At 39.1% G+C, this 10223-nt stretch overlaps 1 protein-coding gene across 1 annotated transcript; it reads right to left on the reverse strand.

Annotated features, from left to right (window-relative positions):
* Window positions 1–1045: 1045 nt before the first annotated feature.
* Window positions 1046–2362, reverse strand: LOC148043310 (zinc finger BED domain-containing protein 5-like). The gene has a single exon (XM_087726772.1). The coding sequence runs from the start codon at window positions 2360–2362 to the stop codon at window positions 1046–1048; it is 1317 nt and encodes a 438-aa protein (XP_087582898.1).
* Between the last annotated feature and the right edge of the window lie 7861 nt (window positions 2363–10223).

Raw genomic sequence — 10223 nt, forward strand, 5'->3', positions numbered from 1 at the left:
GGTCCAAGGGTGTTGAAGCTTTCATTGTATATTTTCTTGTGTGCAAAAAACTGCTTCTGCAAATTAAGTAGCTAAAAGACCTGGGGAAAGCCTATTATATTCAATACCCTAATGTTTCTCTTTCTCCATAGCTAAAGAAGTATTTATCTATAATTTATGTCTTTATCTATAATCCAAAACATGGGCTCTTGGTGATATACAGTACAATTACAAAACATATATATCTAAAACAACGCACAATAAAGATAAAAATAGAACTAACCACAGAAAAATAAGAAAAACATAGCATAGCCAAGATAAATTATATATACCAAACGGGTCTTCCAGAATTCTTTGCAAAATGTTGGGTGGTGGTGTGGACTTCATTTTCCAACATTATTTAAAACTTTGCAGGATTGGCAGATTGAGCTTCTTTGGATTATTTTTTTCAAAGGGCAGGCACTGCGATAGAAAAGACTCATTTTTCAGGTTCCTTCTGATTACCTCCTGAATAGATGGGACATGGAGAACACCCACTTTTGATGGGAGGCAGGCAGAAATGTTGCAAACAAGGCAGCACCTCAGATAGTCAGGCCTTTTTCCATGAAGGGCTTTGTAGTTAATAACCAGTCATGATAGTTATGATATGTAGTTGATAACCATGTCTCATGAGGACACTGTGGCAATGCTCGTTCCATTGCATTGTGGACCAATGGTTAATACTTAAGAATTATAATCCAGACTATGTTATGAGCATGAAAAACATGTTAACCAGAGTATTTTCAAATACGTTTTCAACGACATCAACATATCATGGCTTTAAGGAGTTCTTTTTCCCTGTAAAGCATCCTGGAAATTGTTGCTTACAGCAGTGTTTTTCAACCTTTTTTGTGCAAAGGCACACTTTTTTCATGAAAAAAATCACGAGGCACACCACCATTAGAAAATGTTAAAAAAAAATTAACTCTGTGCCTATATTGACTATATATAAAGTAATTCTCTTGAATAGGAATCAAATAAACAAAAAGAAATTATTTTATAATTGTTCATATTTCTGTTTACTTACTCAGTGCGAAACCTGGGCCTGTTTTTCTGAACACAAAGCTGATATTCTGGCAGGAATCGAAGAAAGACACACACGTAGCTCTTCATCAACAGCTCTCAGTCTCTCTCTGTCTTTAGTTTTTATAGCAGTCAGGCTTGAAAAGCTCATCTCACACAGATATGTAGTGGAAAATGGGAGCAATGTCAAAATAGCTTTGTTTGCCAGAACGGGGAACTCCTTGGCAGTATCCAACCAAAAACTGTCCAAAGGTAGATCAGCAAATCTTAGCTTGAAACCACGATTTTGTCTCAGTTCAGTTAGTTCCTCCTGCTCCTGTAAAGTCATGTCCTTTCCACCAATTGATGCTGAGCTAAAAGGGTCCCTAACCCAGTCAAGGCATTCAGTGGAGACTGAAGAGAAATAAAATGACAACTTCTCCTCGAGAGTTTTTAAATGTTTAACTATTATCTCACACAGTGCAGCAGTGTGAACATCTTGCCATTGCTTGGTGAGTGTGAACATTTCAAGATTGCCACTTTCCACGTGTTGATGCCAGAGTTGCACCTTTGAACGGAATCCATTTATTTTATCTATACTTGTAAGTAGGTTTTCATTTCGGCCTTGCATTCGTGTGTTCAGTTCATTCAGATGATGAAAAATATCTGCCAGGTATGCCAGCCTTGCACACCACTCATCACTTGCAAGCAGCTTTGCATAATCTGACTTCTCATTTGTCAGAAACACTTTAAGTTCCTCCCGCAGCTCATACACACGAACCAAGACCTTGCCACGCGACAACCACCGGACCTCCATATGAAACAGCAAGGTTTTATGCTTCGCTCCCATCTCCTCACACAAAGCTGCAAATATGCGACTTTGCACGGGTCGTGACTTTACAAAGTTTACCATGCGCACAACATCATCCAACACAGGAACTCGGTCTGCTGGTAAAGTCTTGGCTACGAGGGCCTCACAGTGTAAAAAACAATGTGTAACAATCACATCTAGATTTCTTTCCTTCACTCTGCTTACAAAGCCTTTGGTGTGCCCGACCATGGCTGCAGCTCCATCGGTGCAGACACTTGTGCAGTTTTCCCACTTAAGTCCTCCTTGTTCAAGGTATTCTGATGTGACCCGAAAAATTTCTTCTCCTGTTGTTTTTTCTGGCAATGCCTTGCAAAAAAAGAAGTTTTCTCTAATTGCATCACCATCCACAAAACGCACATTGGCCAAAAGTTGAGCATGTCCACTGATATCAGTAGACTCATCAAGTTGCAATGCAAATTTCTCACTGATACGGATCTTTTCCAAAACCACACTTTCAATGTCTGCAGACATGTCATTAATACGTCTGGAAATTGTGTTGTCTGAGAGTGGGACTTTGGCTATTTCCTTAGCTGCTTCATTAATGTCTCTGCCACAGTGTGCGACTTTTTTGACTTGGCTATAAGTTCAGCAACTTGATAGCTAGCTTTAAGAGCTCTTTCATTTACCTTTGTGGTTTTTCTCATGAAAGTTGCCTGTTTCTCCGTGTTTTCACGCAGGCAAACAAAATAGTCCGCATTCTTATTTTGAAGTGAAGGGTGTTTCGTTTGGAGATGGCGTTTAAGTTTACTTGGGACCATAGCACTGTTAGATAGCTTTTCACCACACACCACGCACAGTGGAGTTGGTTTCTTTGCATCTCCAGTGAAAGTAAATCCAAATGAAATATAGCTTTCGCTATATTGCCTTGTGCCAGAGAATTTGCTTGAGCTAACCATCTTTGCTTTCTTTTGATCCCCACTCATACTTGGGCTCTCATCTGGCTGCGAATTTTGTTCAGAGTCCAGTTCTTTCCTTTTCAAAAACTTGTCCATCACTGCAGTATCTGCTCCTGTCTCACTGTCACTCAGTACTTACTGCACTTGTCTCCTCTTTAAACAGGGGGGCAAGTTCACGGTCCCTCAGACCGTTGGAGGGCCGGACTATAGTTAAAAAAAAACTATGAACAAATTCCTATGCACACTGCATATATCTTATCTTGCATATATCTTATTTTCCCCCACATTAGGTTGGCAGTATAGTTCCCCCCACATTAGGTTGTAGTTCCCCAACATTAGGTTGTAATTCCCCCACATTAGGTCCAGTATAGTCCCCCACATTAGGTGCAGTATAGTTCCCCCACAGACATACAGCCTTCAGCCATACAGTGTATTACTGAAGGCTGTATGCCTGTGTACTGCCCTACTTCGGTGCTCGGAACACCACAGGAGACGCGCCGCTGGTAACACTTACCAAATTGACAGCGCGCATTCTCCTCGCTGCTCCGGTCCTCCACGATTGTTGCTATGGGTGCACGCATGGGACGTCAGTGATGTCCCTGCGTGCGCTACCTCCCGGCAGTCCCCGCATTTTTAAAGTAAACGTGGGGCCGCAGGGACTTAATAGAGGCATCCCTGTGTCCCGAAAGCAACTTTCGGGACACAGAGATGTCCCGAGGCAAAAACACCCAGCGGGTGTTTTTCCCACGGCACACCTTACACTATGTCACGGCACACTAGTGTGCCGTGGCACAGTGGTTGAAAAACACTGGCTTACAGTATGGAAGCAAGCATTATTAACAGGAATACCTGTGTAGTGGAACAATTTCCCTTCTATGGTGAACCAATCCCACTGATCTGTACCTTGATATGTTTTAAATTTTTGTATAATGCATTCCTCTATGTCAACCTTCTGGAACCACCAATGCTTGTATCTCCAGATATCTATATATAATTTTACTGTGTTTTCCACTCATTTTATTCTGCTTGTGTATTGTTTTACATTATTTAATCTTGCTTTATTTTGGAAGGATTTTAAAGACTAATAAACACAACTAGCTAATGTTGTCTTCTTACATTTAAACCAAGAAGCAATACAAATAAAGTGGCAGAAGTACTTGCAGTAGCAATTCCCCAGTTTTTGCATCAAGAAAATCACTGGGCTGTTCAGATACTCAAGTTAATTCATTAAATGCTTCTTCCATATAAGCATAGGTCTCCAATTGTAAAGAAAATCAGTTCTCAGATTTAGTATACTCAGCAAATTTACTAATACCATTTCTATATATGGAATTATTTTAGTTTGCTCATATTGTGTATATAAGTCTTATAAAATCTCTACAGGGGACAAAAATAGACTAATTCAACTTACCTAGTAATTGCCAATATTATGACGTATGTGTCTTATGCACATGGAGTCACACAGAGAACAATAATGCATTATTATAACATTACTTTTATAATGCTATAATTAATGCATTTTAGAAATAATCTATAAACAGGAGTTTATATATCAAGGATATTTATCTTCATACAAAGTGAGAACATGAAAATGCATGCTGATAGTTGTTTGGCTACAAAGTACAAGGTTTGAATGAAAAGTAATGCCTCTGGTGTTATAAGTCAGCCTCAGATAGCTGTACTAATATGTTCTTCAGCATCTGTTCTGCCACTTCAGGTGCAGAAAATATTGTGCTGCTATTATTTATGAAATGGAATGCTGCAGTAAGTCGTCATCAGTGCATTTTAAGCAGCACTGAATTTTCGTTGGTTAAAGTAATCCCTCCAATTGAAAATCAATCTCATACCCTGATAGTTTTATGAACAGTAGTACTACTGCCACCTGTTGTTGTTTTAGAACATTGGAGGCATTATTTTTCATTCAAACCATGTATTTTACAGTGAAGCAATATCAGCAGGCATTATCATTCTCGCGCTTCAGCCTGTTTATGGTAAGGACTGTGTTGATATGAGTACAGTATGTTGCTGGACCAGTAAATGTAACTGTAATGATGTGAAGAAAAAAGAGCTGGTTTGTGTGATCATGGCAAGGCAGATAACAACAGAGCAAAAGCTTTAAATTTGAACTTTTTCCACAATTGTTACCATGCTATGAAAATCACAGTAAATAATTTCATGTGCTGCATGATACATGGGTGCATCATTATGAGTCAGAAATAAAGTATTGGACTTTAGAATATTATTACAAAGCTTCATCTGTAATAAACCTTTTCAGAACACAGGCTTTGGCAAGAAATATCATGGTTACAGGTTTTGGGAATGCAGAGAGTGTTATTCACATGGATTTTCTTGAACCTTGTATTACTATATTCAAAGTGTAACAATTGCAACATTCAAAACAACGTATAAGCATGTATTGAAACATAAGAAGGATTTTTTGCTGCAACATGACAATGATAGACCTCATACCTCAAGAAGCATTTGGAAAGCAATAAAAAGCTGAATGTCATGATCTTCCCCATCAACATACCAGACCTGGGACCATGCAAGTTCCACTTTATCAAAATTAAAGGAATATCTTTATTCCTTTTATTCCTGTTTAATTCAATTGAAGGAGGCTGTTTAACTCTAAAGTGGAAGGGGTCTCAGAACCTGGCCGAAGAGACCAAGTGTGGGATTCTTTCATGAACAAGCTTGTCCATCATTGGTGGAAGCAAGTGAATGGTGATTATGTGAAGATGCAGATGAAGGTAACAAAGGAGCTCCTTCCGGGTATTATTTTCCTGAACCATATTGTTAAATATCCCAATTATTTAAAATTATGTATGCGTTGACATTATTTTTATTCAATCTGGTAAAATTGCAAAGAATCAAATCTATCACCCCTACTTTTACTGAGCAGTAATGTGATATGATTTCAAAAATTTCCTTTCTCAAAGGTTAATCTCAAATCTCTCTCTCCTTGACCTCGAAGTACTATGTTTCTGTTAACCTGTCCTGATTAAATTGATATTTAAAGAGAGTTTTGTCAATTCTAGGTTCAGATTACAAAAAGTTGTACTTGTTTGGTATTCTATCAAGTTGGTCAAATATAAGTGACTTATCTCCCCTTTCAACCAAAAATACAAAAAAGAGAATAATTTTCCCTTCCCATTCTTTGCAAAGAGAAAGTAAAGTACACCTACATTTTGTGTTTTCTCTATACACCTATTTATCTATTATTTTTGGGAGGGGAAACAGCTCTTAAACCCAGTTATAGCTCCCTGAATAGCAAGGCTGATGCAGTTCTAGTTATGTAAGGATCTATGTGAAAATAAATTTGCTAATAGCATATAGGATGAATACAAAGAGATTCAAAGAAGAAAGAACAGATAAGATTTCATCCCTTTAGTTTCAGAACAATGAGGAGTTTGAGGCAGAATCTAAAACACATCAGCAAGACAGGTGATAATTGTCTTCTGCTCTGCCACTCTAATTGTTCCTTCCTTTTTTCTCACTGATGCATGAGGTGAAGGTTTCTATTTCCTCAGTTTCATTAGCCAAAAGAAATTACTGTACTGATTGTGCATCACTAAAAAATTCTTGACTCCATTAAGAATAACCTTGAAAATGCTAGATGAAGACTTTACCCAGTGTTCTCCCATATTCTACCAAACGTGTCTGCAACTAAAAGTACAAAATAAAAGAGTGCTAAGATTGACCACTCTTTTGAGCATATGTTCAAAAGCATCCAGATCTTACTTCTCCCACTTCTTACCAGACATTATTCTCATTCAAGGGTCAAATGTCAGATGCTACACAATTGATCATGTCAAGATGGAAATGACAGCATTTGAGAAGGTCAGGAAACACCAAGTTCTAAGGTTTTCATTTTTCATTGTCTGCCATGCTTGATAAAGTTAGTAGAAGAAACAATGTGCCAGGAAAAGAGATGGCAAGGATAGATTAATCTATGTTATCATCCTTTCAGCTACTTAGAGTAAAAACTCCAATCACTCCATGAATGGATCATAGGGCAACCAATACCACATAGCTTATGTTAAATTAGTACCTTGTTACTTTCTTATTGTATTATATAGCTGAACCAATATATTTCCACATGTAACAGCAGAAGATCTGAGGATTAGTTATATAGATCTATGGTCATGCCTCGTCAATTCCCCTGTGGAAGTAAGGTTTAAGAATATATTGGTAAAACTGATTTATTTATGTGTTCAAAAGTTTTATTTCTTTTAAAACAAACATTTCACCATTCTTCAATCAGTAAGACATCGAAGTACAATTTTTTGTATGTCAAAATAATTCTAGTTTACCACCAAATTCTTGTCTAGCCTAATGCATCCCCCTCCCTCCCTCCACCCTCCACCCCAACCCCCCTCCTCCTTCCTCCCCCCCGACTTCCCAGAACCCGTACACGGTATGGATTTTTAACAAACACAGTCTAAAATCTATTGAAAAAAAGAAATAAAGAAATTAATGACATCTCTACATTGATCTTAGCTTCTTCTTGCTGAACTAACTTTAAACAATTTAAATCATTTCTAATCTTAAGCATAGGCTAGCTGGAATTTCTTGGTCCCGTATTTATTTTGTATATAGTCAATCCATTTTTTCCAGTCTCGTTTATATCTCTCATTTGAGTGATCTTTAATATATGCCGATATTTTAGCCATCTCAGCTAAGTTTGTAACTTTCAATGTCCATTCTTGAGTTGTAGGCAAGTCTTCCTTCTTCCAGTATTGCGCCACCAACAGTCTTGCTGTCATTATTAGGTGCAGAATCAAGTTACTCTCTACCACTGTAAAGTCAGTACATATACCTAATAAGAATAACTGAGGAGTAAACTTTATCCTTCTTTTAAAGATATTTTGCATAATCCACCATATTTTTATCCAGAATGCCTTAACCTTTTGGCAGGTCCACCATATATGATAATATGTAGCATCGAGAGAACCACACCCCAACATTTAGGCTGTACATTCGGATACATAGAAGCCAGCTTTTTAGGATCTAAATGCTATCTATAGAACATCTTATAAAAATTTTCTCTCAGATTTTGAGCTTGTGTGAATTTCACATTTGTTATCCATATTCTTTACCATGTATCCAACATTATTGGTTCTTCAATATTTTGAGCCCACTTTATCATACAATCTTTAACTAATTCTGTTTCCGAATCCATCTGTATTAATACATTATATATCCTCTTTATATGCATTAAGCCTTGATCTCTTATTTGTTTAAACAAATTATCTTCAGCTTGGATAAAACCAATTTTTTGATCTATTTTCCACCTGGCCTGTAATTGCCCATACTGGAACCATGTTTGAACTACCTTCTCCTCTTTTAATACCTCCAAAGATTTTAGTTGTAGTACTCCCCTTTCCAAAATGAGAAGCTGTCTATAGGTAGTTCTATCCTGTTTTTGTGCTATGTTCATATTTTCAATTGTATGTCTAGGAATTGCCCACATGGGTATTTTGTCATTTAATTTATATTGGTATTTTTTCCAGACCCGCAGTAAAGCATTTCTTAAAATATGACTTTTAAACTTCTTATCCAGTTTTTTGTTGAATAACAAGTAAGCATGCCAACCATATACCAGATCGTATCCCTCCATATTCAGTATTCTATCATTAGTTAAATGACTGATTTATTTATAAGGGGCTGCAATTCTTTCTAAAAGTTATAATAACTAGCAATATGACTCATAATAACTTAACAAGACTTGTCAATGTCCTGTAGTTAATCACTTACTAATAAGGGGGTGGTTTCAAACATTTTACTACCTATTCTATGGGCATGGCCTATTTTGTGGGCATGGCTTGGCTGTGATGTGACCGGGTGGGTATGGCCAACTTGTAAAATGTGGTGAAACTCATTTAACAACGCTCTTACTTAGCAACCAAAATTTTGGACTCATAAGTTCTCTTTCTTTTTCTTTCTTTTCTTTTCTTTTCTTTCTTTCTTTCTTTCTTTCTCGTTCTTTCTTTCTTTCTTTCTTGTGTCTCTCTCTCCCACTTGCTTTCTTTCATTCTCTTTCCTTCTTTCTCTTTCTTTCTCTCTCTTGCTCTTTCTATCTTAGCCTCTTTCTCTTTTTCTCTCTCTCTCCCTTCCTTCCTTTCTTCCTTCCTTTCTCTGTCTTTCTTTCATCCTCTTTCTCTTTCTTTCTTTCTCTCTCCCTCCCTCTTTCTCCCTCTCCCTCTCCCTCCCTCCCTCCTTCCCTCCCTCCCTCCCTCCCTCCCTCTCTCTCTCTCTCTCTCTCTCACACACACACACACACACACTTTCCAGGTGGTGAAAATTTCTGTTTTGCCAGCTGGGAAACTGGCACAAATGTTTAACTGTTTTAACTGTTTAACTGTTTATTAAATTTATAGAGGACTCCGGGCGGCTTACAGAAATAGAAATTTAAAAAGATTAAAAACAGATAAAACACGACAAATTTAAAAAAGATACACAACATGCACCCAATCTAAGCGGGGCTGGACCTCAATCCAGAGGTCAACAGCCCCAGGCCTGCCAGAATAGCCAGGTTTTAATAGCTTTTCGGAAGGCCATGAGAGTGGGTAGGGTCCGGATCTCTGGGGGTAGCTCATTCCCTAGGGCCGGAGCGGCAACAGAGAAGGCCCTACTCCGAGGTGTCACCAGTCGGCATTGTCCAGCTGATGGCACCTGGAGAAGGCCCTTCCTGTGCGATCTTATCGGTCTTAGGGAGATGTGCTGCGGAAGATGGTCTCGTAGATATCCCGGTCCTAGGCCATGTAGGGCTTTAAAGGTGATAACCAGCACCTTGAATCGTGCTCGGAGACCAATAGGAAACCAGTGCAGCTCGTGGAGGATAGGTGTAGTGTGGGTGTACCTAGGTACACCCAGTATCGCTCGGGCGGCTGCATTCTGGACTAACTGCAGTGTCCGAACACTTTTCAGGGCAGCCTCATGTAGAGCGCATTACAGTAATCCAGTCTTGAGGTGACGAGGGCGTGAGTGACTGTTTGCAGTGCCTCCCGGTCCAAATAGGGCTGCAACTGGTGCACCAGGCAAACCTGGGCAAATGCCCCCCTGGTCACAGCCAACAGATGATATTCCAATGTCAGCTGCAGATCCAGGAGGACCCCCAAGTTGCGGACCCTCTCTGAGGGGAGCAAATTTTCTCCTCCCAGGCTTAGGGATGGACTAGCTGGACTGAGTTTAGGAGGCAACATCCACAGCCACTCGGTCTTGTCAGGATTGAGTGCAAACTTGTTCACTCCCATCCAGACCCTAACAGCTTCCAGGCACTGGCACACCACTTCCACCGCTACACTGAGTTGGCACGGGGCAGACAAATACAACTGTGTATCATCCGCATACTGGTGGTATTTGATCCCATGCCGGCGAATGATCTCACCCAGTGGATTCATGTAGATATTGAATAGGAGGGGGAACAGGACCGA

Source organism: Thamnophis sirtalis, unplaced genomic scaffold, assembly GCF_051295495.1.
Source record: "Thamnophis sirtalis isolate CommonGarterSnake01/CBP01778 unplaced genomic scaffold, rThaSir2_p1.2 scaffold_12, whole genome shotgun sequence".
Classification (NCBI taxonomy): domain Eukaryota; kingdom Metazoa; phylum Chordata; class Lepidosauria; order Squamata; family Natricidae; genus Thamnophis; species Thamnophis sirtalis.

Coding starts and splice junctions, on each gene's coding strand:
- LOC148043310 (XM_087726772.1), bottom strand. CDS start 2,362: ATGTCTGCAGACATTGAAAGTGTGGTTTTGGAAAAGATCCGTATCAGT.